This window comes from Coregonus clupeaformis, chromosome 7, assembly GCF_020615455.1.
Source record: "Coregonus clupeaformis isolate EN_2021a chromosome 7, ASM2061545v1, whole genome shotgun sequence".
NCBI classification, from domain to species: domain Eukaryota; kingdom Metazoa; phylum Chordata; class Actinopteri; order Salmoniformes; family Salmonidae; genus Coregonus; species Coregonus clupeaformis.
In genome coordinates, this window is record NC_059198.1 from 39,845,287 (window position 1) to 39,861,894 (window position 16,608).

Here is a 16,608-nt window from a genome sequence, read left to right on the forward strand (position 1 = left end):
AATTGGGGTGGCTTGCAAGCCGAAGAACACCATCCCAACCGTGAAGGACGGGGGTGGCAGCATCATGCTGTAGGGGTGCTTTGCTGCAGGAGGGACTGGTGCACTTCACAAAATAGATGGCATCATGAGGAAGGAAGATTATGTGGATATATTGAAGCAACATCTCAGTCAGGAAGTTAAAGCTTGGTTGCAAATGGGTCTTCCAAATGGACAATGACCCCAAGCATGCTTCCAAAGTTGTGGCAAAATGGCTTAAGGACAACTGAAAAAGTGTGTGCGAGCAAGGAGGCCTACAAACCTGACTCAGGTACACCAGCTCTGTCAGGAGGAATGGGCCAAAATTCACCCAACTTATTGTGGGAAGCTTGTGGAAGGCTACCCGAAACGTTTGACCCAAGTTAAACCATTTTTAAAGGCAATGCTACCAAATACTAATTGAGTGTATGTAAACTTCTGACCCACTGGGAATGTGATGAAATAAATAAAAGCTGAAATAAATCAATTTCTCTACTATTATTCTGACATTTCACATTCTTAAAATAGTGGTGATCCTAACTGACCTAAGACAGGGAATTTTTACTAGGATTGAATGTCAGGAATTGTGAAAAACTGAGTTTAAATGTATTTGGCTAAGGTGTATGTAAACTTCTGACTTCAACTGTAAAATTAATGTATATAGTGCCTTGCAAAAGTATTCATCCCCCTTGCCGTTTTTCCTATTTTGTTGCATTACAACCTGTAATTTAAATGGATTTTTATTTGGATTTCATGTAATGGACAAATTGGTGAAGTGAAATGAAAAAAATAACTTGTTTCAAAAAAGTATAAAAAATAAATAACGGAAAAATGGTGTGTGCATATGTATTCAGCCCCTTTGCTATAAAGCCCCTAAATAAGATCTGGTGCAACCAATTACCTTCAGAAGTCACATAATTAGTTAAATAAAGTCCACATGTATGCAATCTAAGTGTCACATCATCTGTCACATGATCTCAGTATTATATATACCTGTTCTGAAAGGCCCCAGAGTCTGCAACACCACTAAGCAATGGGCACCACCAAGCAAGTGGCACCATGAAGACCAAGGAGCTCTCCAAACAGGTCAGGGACAAAGTTGTGGAGAAGTACAGATCAGGGTTGGGTTATAAAAAAATATCTGAAACTTTGAACATCACACGGAGCACCATTAAATCCATTATTAAAAAATGGAAAGAATATGGCACCACAACGAACCTGCCAAGAGAGGGCCACCCACCAAACCTCACGGACCAGGCAAGGAGGGCATTAATCAGAGAGGCAACAAAGACACCAAAGATAACCCTGAAGGAGCTGCAAAGCTCCACAGCGGAGATTGGAGTATCTGTCCATAGGACCACTTTAAGACGTACACTCCACAGAGCTGGGCTTTACGGAAGAGTGGCCAGAAAAAAGCCATTGCTTAAAGAAAAAAATAAGCAAACACGTTTGGTGTTCACCAAAAGGCATGTGGGAGACTCCCCAAACATATGGAAGAAGGTACTCTGGTCAGATGAGACTAAAATTGAGCTTTTTGGCCATCAAGGAAAACACTATGTCTGGCGCAAACCCAACAACTCTCATCACCCCGAGAACACCATCCCCACAGTGAAGCATGGTGGTGGCAGCATCATGCTGCAGGGATGGTTTTTCATCGGCAGGGACTGGGAAACTGGTCAGAATTGAAGGAATGATGGATGGCGCTAAATACAGGGAAATTCTTGAGGGAAACCTATTTTAGTCTTCTAGAGAATTGAGACAGGGACGGAGGTTCACCTTCCAGCAGGACAACGACCCTAAGCATACTGCTAAAGCAACACTCGAGGGGTTTAAGGGGAAACATTTAAATGTCTTGGAATGGCCTAGTCAAAGCCCAGACCTCAATCCAATTGAGAATCTGTGGTATGACTTAAAGATTGCTGTACACCAGCGGAACCCATCCAACTTGAAGGAGCTGGAGCAGTTTTGCCTTGAAGAATGGGCAAAAATCCCAGTGGCTAGATGTGCCAAGCTTATAGAGACATACCCCAAGAGACTTGCAGCTGTAATTGCTGCAAAAGGCGGCTCTACAAAGTATTGACTTTTGGGCGGGGGTGAATAGTTATGCACGCACAAGTTTTGTTTTTTTGTCTTATTTCTTGTTTGTTTCACAATAAAAAATACTTTACATCTTCAAAGTGGTAGGCGTATTGTGTAAATCAAATGATACAAACCCCCCCAAAATCAATTTTAATTCCAGGTTGTAAGGCAACAAAATAGGAAAAATGCCAAGGGGGGTGAATACTTTCGCAAGCCACTGTAAATCCATAAATGGATGTAGCAACTGCAGATTGGCCCTTTAAGTTACTTTAGCTTTCCCAATATACATGTTCTGTACTGGGCACTGCAACCCTTGTTGTTGGCAATGCTTGCCATGGCCCATGATGTGTTCAACAGTCAAAGGCACCGTCCCACTTCTGAGTGCCTTTTGGATCCCTTTGAAGCGCTATATGGTTGGAGAGATAACCGGGCACCTGCTTTTAAGCATGGCGTATCTCTATACCACTGTTTGTAAACAAAACCTCTTGAAGTATGATGGTGTAGGATGAGGGCTGTGGGAGGAATATAGGGGTGGCTGCAGAGTCACCAACATTAATCAGGCACCCATCAGACAGCCAGTGCTACAGCCCTGACAGTAGTACCATGGTTCTGTACCTTCTGAGTGGATTATACTAGTGTAGTCAACCTCTCAGTGGAAATCAAGACAGGTTTCATGAGAGAGAAAGATCAAAGGTCAAGCAGGGGTCAGGGAGGCCTAAAGTAAAAGTTTGCCATGTTTGGGTGAAGAGTAAAAATGTCATGCAGGTGTGTATTATATGGGTTGGAATCCACGTTCTAGAATGTTCACTAATGAGGGTAATTGTATTATTATTAGCTACCACCACCACCAACACCACCACTACTACTATTTGTAGTACATGTACTTGAATACAAATCGTTGATAGTGGTGAAAGTTATGTTGATATGATGATGATTATATGGTGAGGGTGAAAAAGCAGAACAATTTCACTTGTTTTTCATCCAGTGTGAATGTGAGTTTAAACACAGCTTGAGTCAAAGCTTTAAAGAAAATACTGACTACTATCCAAGTTGTACCCTACAGAAACCATCTAAAACTGGACAGTGAAATACAGTTACACACCCCTCAGAGCCTGGTTCCTCTCTAGGTTTCTTCCTAGGTTCCTGCCTTTCCAGAGAGTTTTTCCTAGTCACTATTTGGGGTTTTAGGCTGGGTTTCTATATATCACTTTGTGACATCTGCTGATGTAAAAAGGGCTTTATAAATACATTTGATTGATTGACCACTCATTAGAAGAAAGCACTATAACAACAGTATGTAGGTCCACAATTTGGTATCAGGTTACCAAGTTAGGGCTCTATTCAATCTGCATCGCGGAAGTTCAGCTTTACAGTGTGATTGAAATTTAAAGGCAATGTTCCCGCTTTAGCGGAGACTGCATTCACGGTAAACGCTGCATATGTCCACTCAATTGGAAATTACCTTTAAATGTCTATTGTGGAATCTGTAATGCTTCAGCGTTACAGATTTAATAGAGCCACTAGTTCATTTTTTGAGAAGTGCTAGAAAGTATCCATTGTCACAATTTCCTTGTAAATACTGAACTAAACAACTACAAGCTGAAACAGGACTGTGAAATAAAGCCAGGACCCATGTTTTTGTTAGTCATACAGTCATACAGAGGGGAATCCTATTGTAAATTAGATGTATGGATGTACCTCTCAGCTAAATAAGTTAGGTTTGATGAATCACTCAAATCTCAATGAGCTAATCTTGTTTTGTGTTGTACTGCAGTACATTAATTGTGTAAGTATGGCCTACAAATAATACAATGCACTGTACCATGCACTGTAATATCGTCTATGATTGTAATATACTATAATCAGCCAAGTCTATAATCTTGAAGAGAAGAAATAGGCTAACAGTCTGTACCTATTGTCCTGGCTATCCAGTCTCATGAGCTCTACATTACATTTCAACGTTTTTACAAACATGTTGTATATGAACGTTTTTGCTGTCAAAACGTTGCGTATTAGGTGTAGCCGGCCTACACACCCAGCTTAATTATATAGATGAGGCTACATCTCTGTAGAATTAAGCCAATACAAGGTAACAGCTTTCTGAAATATTGAGACAGAGCCATTATTAGTTGTCTGTGATCAGTCTGTCTGACAAGGCTGCGATTATGTCTCCTGTCAGCACACAGGGATCACACAAATGGAGAAACTGATTCATGGCTCGAACCACCTCTGTCCTTTTAGAATAATAGAGAGTCATTTGTTTATCTAGACGGGACATCAGAGGAAAACTCCCCGGCGGAGTCAGAGTGTTGAGCTTCGAAATGGAGCGGCGCCGCTTCCCCGCTGAACCGGCCGTGAGGAGAGATACTGTCAGCGTCAGGTATTACCGGCATTCTCGAAGAGGGGGAGAAAAACTAATCTCTTTTCCCTCTATCTTTCTCTTTCTCTCTCATCCTACCCCAGAATGGAGGGAAATACTTGTCAGGGTGCCTCTGAACCACAAGATTAAAAGCGACCCGATGACAAACCTGACAATTAATTGCCCAACTTCATCCCTTTTGACACGAGTACATCCTTTTCTGAGTGAGTGAGTGTGTGTGTGTGTGGGGTGGCAAGGAGCCTATGTTTTTGACTTATGTTCCTCATCCCCCCCCAGTATTTTAAGACAGTCGATAACAGTGTAATGACTTTGTTTAAACTGCAAGGTCTTTCAAAGGGCTGGAAGTGAATTTGACCAAAACAAAGGCAACATCCATAACCACAGCATCAGAATGTGTCAAATCTATGGTGGGAGCTCATTGAACTTTAATGTCACATAACAATGTTCACTAACTATACAGTTTAAGACTGCATTTACAGTTGCACTGTACCACAAGCATTTTCATGATACTTTGTTGGCCATTCCCAGTCTATAGAACATTTATTTCAGTGCCATAGGAATATGATGTGATATTGTAACACAGACAAAATACCTTAAGAATACATATTATTCATATTCTACAAACACAATAATCTGTTTATTTTTATTTTTATCCAATGGCAATAATAACTACTTTTTTGATTTTCCTTATGCATTAAATGGGGAAATGTGTGGAACATCCTTGAAGAGTCTAGACTCAATGTAGTGTCATAACTAGCATTCCAACACCTCAAATATATAAATAACAATAGAGCTTTACAAACCTGATAAAAGGTGGCAGAAAGTCTGTTCCAAGCGTTCTTTCTGATCATTTGCATAACTATCAAATCACAGTCTTTGTTTTGGTGGCTTCCTCTTCCATCAGTAGTCTCCTCCGTCATATCTAAATGGATGAGAAACCCTGTCAGGATAGCTGTTGGACGCGTAGTTGCCGTAACGGTAAGTGTCAAAGTTCTCAGCCCTCTCGATTTTGGCTGGCAGGGTTTCCGGCTGGTACGACAGTGCCGACTTGATGACCCCGGAATCTTCAGGAATCTTGAGATCGGAGTAAGAGGTGGGCGAGGTGTCCTCGAGCAGGGAGCTGCAGCTGGGCAGGCCCTTGACGTCGTAGATGTTGTCGCCGTACTTGACCACGGAGGGCTTGGGGCAAGGCTGGTAGGACACTTTGGTGGTGGTGGTGATGATGGTCTGCAGGGCAGCGGGCGTGGCTGGCGCTGGGACAGGGTACCTGCACGGGTACTCACTGTTGTAGTAGTGGTGGTTGGTGTTGCCAGGATACTGTCCGTACTCGCCCCGCTCGCTGTACGTCCCCTTGCCCAAGATCTGTTTCCAGCCGTGGTGCTTGCTGGTCGTGTCGTAGCTGTTGCGGTCGTGGCCCGAGAGGGCACCGGTGGTGTGGGGTGTGGCAGTGCTGGTACCCAGACCTGAGCTCACCTTGCTGGGCTCAGGGGCCTCTGCCTGGGGGCTACTGGGGTCCTTATAGAGGGCCGTGTAGGAGCCCGAGCCTAAATAGCTCGGCACGGCAAAGTCGTAGCCACATGGAGGCCGGGGCATGTACAGACGGTGGTTGGCCTGCTTCTGGAGTGTGGATGGGGCCTCGCCCATGTTGGCGTGGGAGTCGTAGGCAAACTTGTAGGGCTCAGGGTTCTGGAAGGGCGGGTAGTGCTGGGTCTGGATGGGGAAGTTGGACTCAGCAATGATGCTAAAACGGTCCGGGCCCTCCATGCAGGACAGCTGGTGCAGGTTGGGGAAAGGAGCGCCCAGGTCGTGGTATCTCCCGGTCTGAAGAAGAAACAGTACATATTAGTGATAGGCTAGGCAAAGAAAGTCCACTGCATCTACCAATGGAATAAATGGCATGTGGGTATTTTGTGAGTATTTTACTTTTCAATCACATTGTATGTGCAAAGAAGGGCTTTTACAGTATTAGAAGTGCAGGTCATAAAGCGCTTACTGTATCTGCCACCCAAACTAAACCACCACAACGAGAAAGCAAAGGCAACAGTGGCAAGGAAAAAACTTTGAGAGGAACCATCCACCTCTGGCTGAGCAGGTAAAGATTCAAAGTACACTGAACAAAAATATAAATGCAACATGTAAAGTGTTGGTCCCATGTTTCATGAGCTGAAATAAAAGATCCCAGAAATTTTCCTAAAGCAAAAAAGCTTATTTATCTCAAATGTTGCGCACAAATTTGTTTAAATCCCTGTTAGGGAGTATTTATCCTTTGCCAAGATAATCCATCCACCTGACAGGTGTGGCATATCAAGAAGCTGATTAAACAGCATGATCATTACACAGGTGCACCTTGTCCTGGGGACAATAAAGGCCACTCTGAAATGTGCAGTTTTGTCACACAACACAATGCCACAGATGTCTCAAGTTTTGAGGGGGCATGCAATTGGCTTGCTGACTTCAGGAATGCCCACCAGAGCTGTTGCTAGATAATTGAATGTTCAATTCTCTACCATAAGCCGCATCCAATGTCGTTTTAGAGAATTTGGCAGTACGTCCAACCGGCCTCATAACCGCAGACTACGTGTATGGCGTCGTGTAGGCGAGCGGTTTGCTGATGTCAACGTTGTGAACAGAGTGCCTCATGGTGGCAGTGGGGTAATGTTATGGGCATGCATAAGCTACGGACAATGAACACAATTGCATTTTATCGATGGCAATTTGAATGCACAAAAATACAGTGAAGAGATCCTGAGGCCCATTGCGAGGCCCTTTTTTTTAAGGTATCTGTGACCAACAGATATATATCTGTATTCCCAGTCATGTGAAATCCATAGATCAGGGCCTAAGGAATTTATTTCAATTGACTGATTTCCTCATATGAACTATGACTCAGTAAAATCAATGAAATTGTTGCTTGTTGCGTTTGTATTTTTGTTCAGTATAGATATATGACTATTGAGGTAAAAGTTTCTTACATCTGGCTCCATCAACCTCCTCTTCTGGGAGAAGTGTGGAGAAGACATCCTCCTCTTCACTGCACTCCTCCGGACCTCCGTCTCAGACTTACTCTCTGGTCTGGGGTGGTCATGGACTCCCTTAGCCTGCAATCACATCAATACATACTAGGATGTTACTTTCTTGAAATGAGAAACATCTTTGGTCACATTTAGGATTACTCTTAACTAAATAAATTGTAATATCTGTGTGGGAATGTTTTGCACAGAAGCTCATAACCAAAAATGGTTTGTTTGTTTTTTACTTTAATTAACTAATGTCTTTAGATTTCACTAACAAAAAATCCAATCCATGAAGGCATGCTAAATTATAATTTATTGCCTAATATCACAAAATAGAAATATTAAAAACTCAACACTTAAGTTTACAGTACTTGAAGGTCTGCTTATAAACAGCTAATAAACATACATTGTTAAGTAAATACATGTATAAGATCTGCTGTACTGTACATTACATTACTGTACATTCATTATTGTATGAACAATTGTATTGTATTAACAATTGATATGCAATGATTAACAAACAGTTTATTAATGGTGACAGACTATTAAACAATGCTTAACTGTTAATAGGGAGACCTGCAAACATGTTACCTCTCAATTCAGAATATTAGCCCACAAACCTGGAAGAATATAGCTTTTCCATCTATTCTCCAGAAGTTGGTGACGGGATAGCCACTGTGTCCTCTGCATGGCATCAGCTCCAGGGCAGAGTTACAGCTGGGGCACAGCTTCTCTGGAGAACAACCACCAATACACACAACCACACAGTTTTAAACAAAGCCATGTTGGCTAATAGTATAGAAGTGATTTTTGTATTCAAGTATTGTAAGTTTATTTATGAAATATTATACTGTGCTGGATGTGAGGAGAAGAATAGGCTATTATGTGGAGAGTGGTTAAAAGTGAATACTGATTAATACATTTTTTACACAAAAAAAAAAAACCCATTTACTATGAGGGCTATTATTTTTAATTATTTATATATATATATTTTTTTTTTGTCAGACCAACAATATCTGAAATTGTTTAATAAGAAGGTGTTCTGAATATAAAGCTTTGAGTTTATTATTTTATTATAATTTTGTTATGTACACTTTTTACAAAGTAAATACACTTTTTACAAAGTAAATACTATGCCGTTTTTCATACATCTTGGATGCTCTTGTAGGCTATTCTCACGGGTTGAGTATCTATCTACAGGGTATGATGATGAAGCACAATGTGTCGCATTTCTATAGTGTATCAAGGTCATGACGATGCTGAATCAATGAGTCAGATGTACCAAGTGTTACCAGGTGTTAAGTTTAATTCTCAAAAACAGTCTACAATATCGACAGGCCCAATAATTAGGCTATCATTATGAATAATTTAACTGAGCTCACTAAGCTTTGATAATAATTACATTGTTTATTTAGACATTAGGCAATTACTTGATTCAACATAAACAACTGCATTAATGTCTTCCTTCTTTTTCCCGATGAGACGCGTCGGCAAGTGTACACCATGCATGACAGCTGTGCATAATGCGTTTACTCACTTTGTTGTTTTTGTCGTGCTTTGTCGCAGATAGCCGGTCGGAGCTGGAGTTTGCTTCCGTCAGCCAGGGTGCAGTTTCGGCCACAGACTACGACGCCCAGGCAGGACTTCTTGAGAATCTGACAGTTGTGGTTGTTGGTGTTCCGCATGGCCCATCCGCTCAGGTGCCGCTGTGCGTTCTTATCCTCGCCGGTGTAGATGTAACGAACATACCCATCCGTCCACTCCTGGAAAGCGTCATACTGCTTTGTGTCCTGTCAGAATTACGGAAAAATATAGATTTTGATAGATTCATTATTTAAGTGCTTTCTATTAAAATTGATAATAAGGTTAAAACGAAAACTACAGGCCAATGAATAGAATATTCCTGAGATATGCACACAAACGGCAAATTAATATATGTTATTTGATATCTGAGCAATGAAAGCGTAGGCTATAAGGCAAATCATGACAATATGCGTGACAACTAATTATCATTAACTCTGCATATCTTTACAAATTGAAACTGATTTATTCAATTCAACCGTGACCTAATTTTATTTCATAGGCTATCAAATGCTATATAATTTGGTATTTTAAATAGCTGTCATTGAATATATTCTAAATAATAGCGTCAACTGGCGTATGCAAAACGTTTACATTAGCCTACCAGAGGCAGCTTTGGGTCGTTGATATCCCACGTTAACTTCATACCAAAGGAAGAAACACAGTCGGGGTCTTCAAACTGATCCGAGGACTTTGACATCTTGTTAGAATCTCACAATTTTACGCGTTTTGAACTTGACTCATAGCAGGACCCACCAATACAGGTACCGTCCCGTAGCCGCGCACCATACGAAATCACTTTCTTTGTCAAAATTAAAGCATATGACAGACAACGCTAAAAATGATAATAATTAGAGAATATATGTCCAGAAGTACATGATCTTCATCCGATTTTCTCTGTCTTTTCTCGGTGTTAATCCAAAATTCCCTTGTGTCCTGGGGAGTGTGTCACGCGATGCCACGGGAGTAGCAAGGTGAATGACTACAGGTAAGGTCTGTCTCGTCTATGTAAAGGAGGAGGCAGGACTAGGAAATCTGTCTAGCCTCAGCTCTGTTGAGGCTGAGCGCTGTGCACTTTCAGTTCACCTGATCCGTGGCACTGACCTCCACTTACTGCGTGTCCGTTTCCCCGAGCATTTCTTTCTAGCACTGTGCATGTATGAAACATCAAAAACTATTAGGCTATTATACTGTGTCTATGTTGATCTTGAACACACACAGACGTCATGAAAGTACCACAGGCCGCCCACAAACGATGGGAATAGGCCTAGGCTGTTTCTGTAGGTCTATCTGTGATTATTATCTGTGGTGTAAATGTCAAACCTGTTTGATAGGATTAAGTCCTCTGAGCTCTTAAATCAGCAAAAAATATATGTGAATAATCTGAATGTGAAATAGCCACATTCAACGGTTACACAAGTAACCTACATTGACAGGTGTCAACAAGTGATCTATCTGAGATCATTAGGAGTTGTTGTATGTAAACCTAAAGCCACACTGACGTGTAAACATCAAAACAGCTGGGGCTGCACATTAACAACAAACAAAGCATCAATCATGCGGCATTGTTAACGAATGTCATGTTTTATAGATTTTTGTAGGCTACACCCATGTCTTTACCTATCGTTTTATTGTGGAATGTTATTCACTTTTCTTTCAAAACATAGGCTACTGTATACGGTTATATGCACTTTCTTAGATTATTATTTTCCTTCAAGTGAAATTAAAATATATTGCTGTCAATTAGGCTATTCATTGAACGAATTACCAGAAGGCCTAAATAGAACCACTGGCATAGCAGTTTTAGGCTATTTATTTATTTGTTTGTTTGTTTGTTTAGGGTTGCCCCTGTGGTCCTCTGTAGCTCAATTGGTAGAGCATGGCGCTTGTAACGCCAGGGTAGTGGGTTCGATCTCCGGGACCACCCATACGTAAAAATATATGCACACATGACTGTAAGTCGCTTTGGATAAAAGCGTCTGCTAAATGGCATATTATTATTATTATAGGTAAAACTGGCCTAAATGGATATTAACTGAAAAATGATCTTATGTAGTTTCTCGCAATAGCCCTCTGTGACTTTAAGGAATATTTATCTCAAAACTGTGATTCCTAAAAGATGTGTCTGGATTTGGTCAACTGTCAGATTTGTCTAAAGTCCAAAATTAATCAGTAATGAGTAGGGTCAGCTATACCATAAAGACCCCTTATTCATGTCCTCATTACATGTATCGCAACAAGACCACTCTGTAAAGTTCTCTACTGTTGATAGATTTAACAAATAATATTGGAATCAGCATGGTCACAACCAGAAACTGTCAACTCCATCTGCCTGATAGGTTAAACTAGAATATGAATTTTGGTTCAAATATGTTACATTTAATTAGATTTTAGCGTCATAAAGCAACTGAGGAAAAACAAAATTGCTACTGCGTATACAACTTGAATGAAGTACAAACATTTAATTTGTCAACTCAGTAAGACAAACTCAGTCACAATGCTGAAAGATCGGTTATGTTTTTATTGGGGATTTTCATATGAATAATTTTTACCACTAACTGTGAAAGTCCCATTTTAATATATAAAAATTCGAATGTTTGTTTTGGCCATTGTGTATCCTCCTTATGTAAATAAGATCGAATGGCTCCTCACAAAAAAAACGAATGTTTTTCCGCCAAAAAAAGTATTCAAACACAATAATGAATTCAAATTGCTGTTATCAAGAAAACTTTCACTTAGTTTAGTTTGAATTAACCCGTAACGAAAAGGAATGAGATTACTACAGTGTGTATATATTTGGACAGATTATGGTCCTTCATGAGCGTCTTTTCTAGCGTTAGTTCACTAATTAGATTCACCTGTGGCAAAATTGTCCCTATAGCTACACTCGCACACCGCTAATTATGAGCGTAAGTTTGTTTATTTTTTAACAATGAAATGTAATCGTATCTTCAATAATTATAGCCTAGCTGCCGAAAAACTGGTAATATTATCGTAAAATATCAAAATGTATTTAGATTAGCCTATGGGTTTAATTAAACACCTTAGTGAATAGGACCCCATTGAAGAGATCAGCGGTGTAAAGTTAACTACAGTATAGGCCTATCCATTACATATATCAAAACCATACATCTTTTTCACATTTTCTATCAGTTCGAAATAATTTTGGAGGATGCTTTCATCAGCAATAATGTTGGAGCCATCACAGTAGCACTTCTGAGGGAGAAAGCCTCCAAGTCGTTGGTTAACAGATTGAACAAAGTCGCTAACAAGGTAGGCTATTTTCTCACATCCACATATTCGTCAAATTACATTTTTGTGGGTATGAAATTCCTGCTTGAAGTAGCCTATTTATTTATAACAAATTATCAGTAAAACCTTACCAAAGCACATTTGTTCCACAATAAACGTGCTGAACAGTTTTGTTAGAATTGTAAACATTTTCTCTCCCCATTTCTCCTCTGTGGATTGCAGGAACTTGACAGAAGTGTGTTCAAAAGTGTCACTTTGCTTTTGAGAGGCATTGAAGATGTATGCCAGAGTGATGAAGACTGCTTTAACTGCCTGGCCAGGCAAGGTCTCACTTACAAGATAAGTATCTAACCAAGCAAAAAATATTTTTAAAATCTCCAAAGATTTATTTAACATTCATAAATGTCATCTATCGGGTTCTGATGTGTCTATTTGACTGTGTGTTTGTTCATTTCCACATGTTGACGTGGTTTGAAAGAGCTGTAGACTTTCTGAAAATGGAGGAATACAAAGGCGTGAAGGACCTGCTCAGCCTTATTGAGGCCTTCTTTGATTTTTTCCTGGTAAGGTGTGAGTTGGCCAAATTCTAAATCAACCCCTGGCCCTACCCCCTAGGCACTCCTGTAGAACATCCTGTAAAACCTTACCATGTAGATCTTACCAATATGTTAATTAATTCACCTTGCCTTATGATAGGCTGGGTGGGTTGTTTGCCATGTAGCTTTCCTATCTAGGTTTGCAAAATTCCAAACTTTCTCAAAATTCCCTGGTTTTCCAGAAATCCTGGTTTGAAGATTCCTGGAATAAACTGGAAATCCGGGCATCCTCCAACCGGGAATTCTGGAAAACCTGGGAATTTTCGAAAAGTTACAGGAACCGTATCAAATCATTTCAGATCTACAGAAGTGTCTAGGGCAGGGCTCTCTAACCCTGTTCCTGGAGAGCTACAGTCCTGTAGGTTTTCGCTCCAATCCTAATCTAGCGCACCTGATTCTAATAATTAGCTGATTGATAACCTGAATTAGGTTAGTTACAACTGGAGTTGGAGTGGAAAACCTACAGGAGACTTCTCTCCAAGAACAGTGGTGGAGAGCTCTGGTCTAGGGTCGATTTGGAATTCAGAATACATTTCCAATGTTATCCACTACATCAGCCAACTAAATACTAATGTTTTTTCACCTCATTTTTCAGCGTTTGCCGCCTTCTGTGGAAGGTGAACTATTTCCATAATTTTGATCATTCCACAATTTCCATCAATTGTTTTGTTTTATGCTGGTAGCTACAGTAATGCTGTGTATTTTTTTTTGGGGGGGGGGAGACAGAGGTCAGCTCACCAGCGTCTTCCTGCTGCATGTTGGAGTGGTTGGGACCGACCCAGACGTCACGTTTGGTCTGAGATTAGAGGTAAGGCTGTACAGTCATTGAGAGAGATGTTGTTGGCTCAGAAGGTTAGGAAGAAAGCCATTTTGTTCACTAAAAAGGGAGACTGTCTAATAGGAAAGCAGGAAAAACTTTTTTTTATAGTGTGTTCATCAATGTGGTACATTTGATGATCCTTAATAAAGAATGGAATATATTTTTCTAAACATTAACACCCTGCATGCAATTCTATTGGATGTTACATTGTTCTTGTCTCCAAAATTATAAAACGAATACTTCACTATTTTATTTTTATCCATTCAGGCTATAAGAACGATTAACTCGATCCTCGACAATACCACAAAAGAAGAGAGGAGGAAACTAAGCCTGTCCAAAGAACATTGTCTACTCCTGTACGTTTTCAGTCATGACAGATTCCTGTAAATACGAGAACATGGAGAGGAGGCCTTTCCGATATTGAATATGGTGTCTGAGAATGCATTGCCCCCTAGTGGATAGATGTAGTCTACACCGCATTTGTATTTTCTTTAGCAGGATTGTGTTCGTTAGGCACCAAGCAGAAGAACATGGAGTGACTACATGGACTTCTCCCATAAGAAATGCTCAATTTCGTTTACCGTTGCAAAACGCTTAAATGTTTCCCATTGCATGCACCAACTAACATGACCCAGTTAATTATGACCCAATTACCACATTGCCTAAGGATCTGTATTCTCCAACCTTGTGTCGATGCAGATCACAGGTTTAATCTCCCTCCTTTCATTTAGTGTTCACGTCAGCATTTACCAATAGTCATGACATCACTCGCACATCCTCAGAATTGTAACGCAGTTTGACGTTTTTTTTCCTCCAGTGAGCAATTTGCAAAAGTCATTCTCAACGTGGGTGGTGAGTGACACTGTTTTCAGTTGTTTTTTATGGCATGCAATTCACTGTATGGAAAATGCATAGTTGTCTGTGAATGTGACTTGGGTGGTGGTTTTGTTCAGACTATGAGATGCAGGTGGCCCTATCAGAAGCACTCTGTCGAATGACCGTAAAGAGGTCCAGGAAAGAGCTGGCAAACAAGTGGTTTGCCAACCCAGCTTTTGCAGAGGGCTTCAACGCAATAAACGATAGAGAATTTGAGATAGTACGTTTCTCTAAGTCTGCGTTCTTCACTTACCCATAAATAAATTAACTGTTGATAGTGGTATTCAAAAATTCATGTTATTTGGGGTAAAACATGCATGCATGTCTTAACTGTCAAGAAAGGCTAGCCTTAATTTTTTCTCTGTTGCAAAATAGGACTGCAGAACTTTTCTCAATGATGTGAACATCTATTTTGGAGATGAAAGAAGGCAAGTCCACACTATTTTCTCTACATTTCAAACACCCACCTCATGATTCTCAAATGAAAATCACATTTCAAATTATTTAAATAGAGAATCTTTGTGTAAAGAATAAATCGCATCAAACACAACAGTTTCACATGGTAAGATAATGGCCTGTCTCTCATAGGGTTTTCAGCTTCCCCTGCATCAGTGTGTTTCTGAACACCACTGAGGTAAGCACAGCAATAGTCCCTGGATAACTGCTCCAAAGTCATAAGGGGACATGGATGACACTCCAGATAATATAAAGATAAATGTGTGGCAGTTATGACTCATAAATGTGTCCTATTTGAAGCTAACTGTCTCATGTCATGCATGGGTACCTCTAATTGGGTCTTATATTCCCCTCAGCCAATGATGTGTGTAACACTTACAAATTACTGTCTTTGTCTTCAGCTGTTCATGCCAGAGGACGAGAAACTAGAACATTTCTGGGTTGACTTCAACCTGGGAACGTCCTGCATCAGCCTCTTTGTCAACGACCCTGAGGTGAGACTGACCAGACCACACACACCAGTGTATGTCAGCGCTAAATTAATGTCAGTAGTGTTTACTTTAATGGGTCACTCCTTGATTTACAATGTCCTAAATGAGGCTTTTAAGTTTGTGTTTTCCCCCTTTGCCATGTCCTCTGGTGCTACAGGGTTCACTGTGGGAATCAATTCACTTGATAAGAGCGGACGTCTTTAGGTTCAGTGTGTGTGGTGAGTGGAGAATGCCTCTTGCATCATTACCCCTTCAGTTTGATGCTTAAATGAGGATATGGCACTTTTACTTTATTTGAGAAGTAACTAGCTACAGTAATTTATGTTTACTGTGATTCTCCCTCCAGACTGTGATGATCAGACCATTCTGACTGTTCACCTGTCCAACCCCATCACCCATCGCATGACCAAGGGAAAGATTGTCCAGATCATCTTCGATTCCAAGCATGACATCCTGGACGCTGCCCAGAGAGTCTTTGAAAGCAAACGACTACTGGTAACCCCTAACGTGACAGTTGAATTATGAGGACATGAGAAGCCCATTGTTAAGTTATGAAAGTAGGCTACGCTCTATTCTTCCTTTTCCCCCAGCAAAGTGTACCTTCAGCTGACCAGCCATCGATACAACACGTCATGGAACCCTTCCATTCAGATATGTTCAGTTCTTTAATCACATAGACTGTGATCTGGTCTGATACAGCACATAGGTTAACTATATTAATTTCCACTTTAAAGGGACGCTTCGGGATTTTGGCAGTATCTGTTATCATATACCCATACACTTCCAGTCAGTAGTTAGCTTTGGCTCGAGAAACTACCTTGAACTTCCTTCATACTGGACACAGAGACATAAAAATGGTGTCCATGAGTTCATCTGAGGAAGTACAGTCGTGGTCAAAAGTTTTGAATGACACATATTAATTTTCACGAAGTCTGTTGTCTCAGTTTTTATGATGGCAATTTGCATATACTCCAGAATGTTATGAAGAGTGATCAGATTAATTGCAAAGTCCCTCTTTGCCATGAAAATGAACTTAATCCCAAAAAAA

The 16,608-nt window shown here is 40.5% G+C and overlaps 2 protein-coding genes across 2 annotated transcripts; one reads left to right on the forward strand and one right to left on the reverse strand.

The window, feature by feature from the left end:
• Window positions 1–5,103: 5,103 nt before the first annotated feature.
• On the reverse strand, window positions 5,104–10,205 carry LOC121570446 (chorion-specific transcription factor GCMb-like). The gene is made up of 5 exons (XM_041881906.1): window positions 9,674–10,205; window positions 9,026–9,278; window positions 8,109–8,221; window positions 7,447–7,572; window positions 5,104–6,295 (listed from the first exon to the last, which is right to left on the reverse strand). Exons 1-5 carry the CDS (start codon window positions 9,767–9,769, stop codon window positions 5,375–5,377), a joined length of 1,509 nt encoding a protein of 502 aa, XP_041737840.1. The 5' UTR covers window positions 9,770–10,205; the 3' UTR covers window positions 5,104–5,374.
• Window positions 10,206–13,608: 3,403 nt separating this feature from the next.
• On the forward strand, window positions 13,609–16,237 carry LOC121568672 (synaptonemal complex protein 2-like). The gene is made up of 10 exons (XM_041879077.1): window positions 13,609–13,725; window positions 14,005–14,093; window positions 14,555–14,589; window positions 14,691–14,833; window positions 14,989–15,041; window positions 15,202–15,247; window positions 15,471–15,563; window positions 15,718–15,778; window positions 15,907–16,055; window positions 16,151–16,237. Exons 1-10 carry the CDS (start codon window positions 13,609–13,611, stop codon window positions 16,235–16,237), a joined length of 873 nt encoding a protein of 290 aa, XP_041735011.1.
• Window positions 16,238–16,608: the final 371 nt, after the last annotated feature.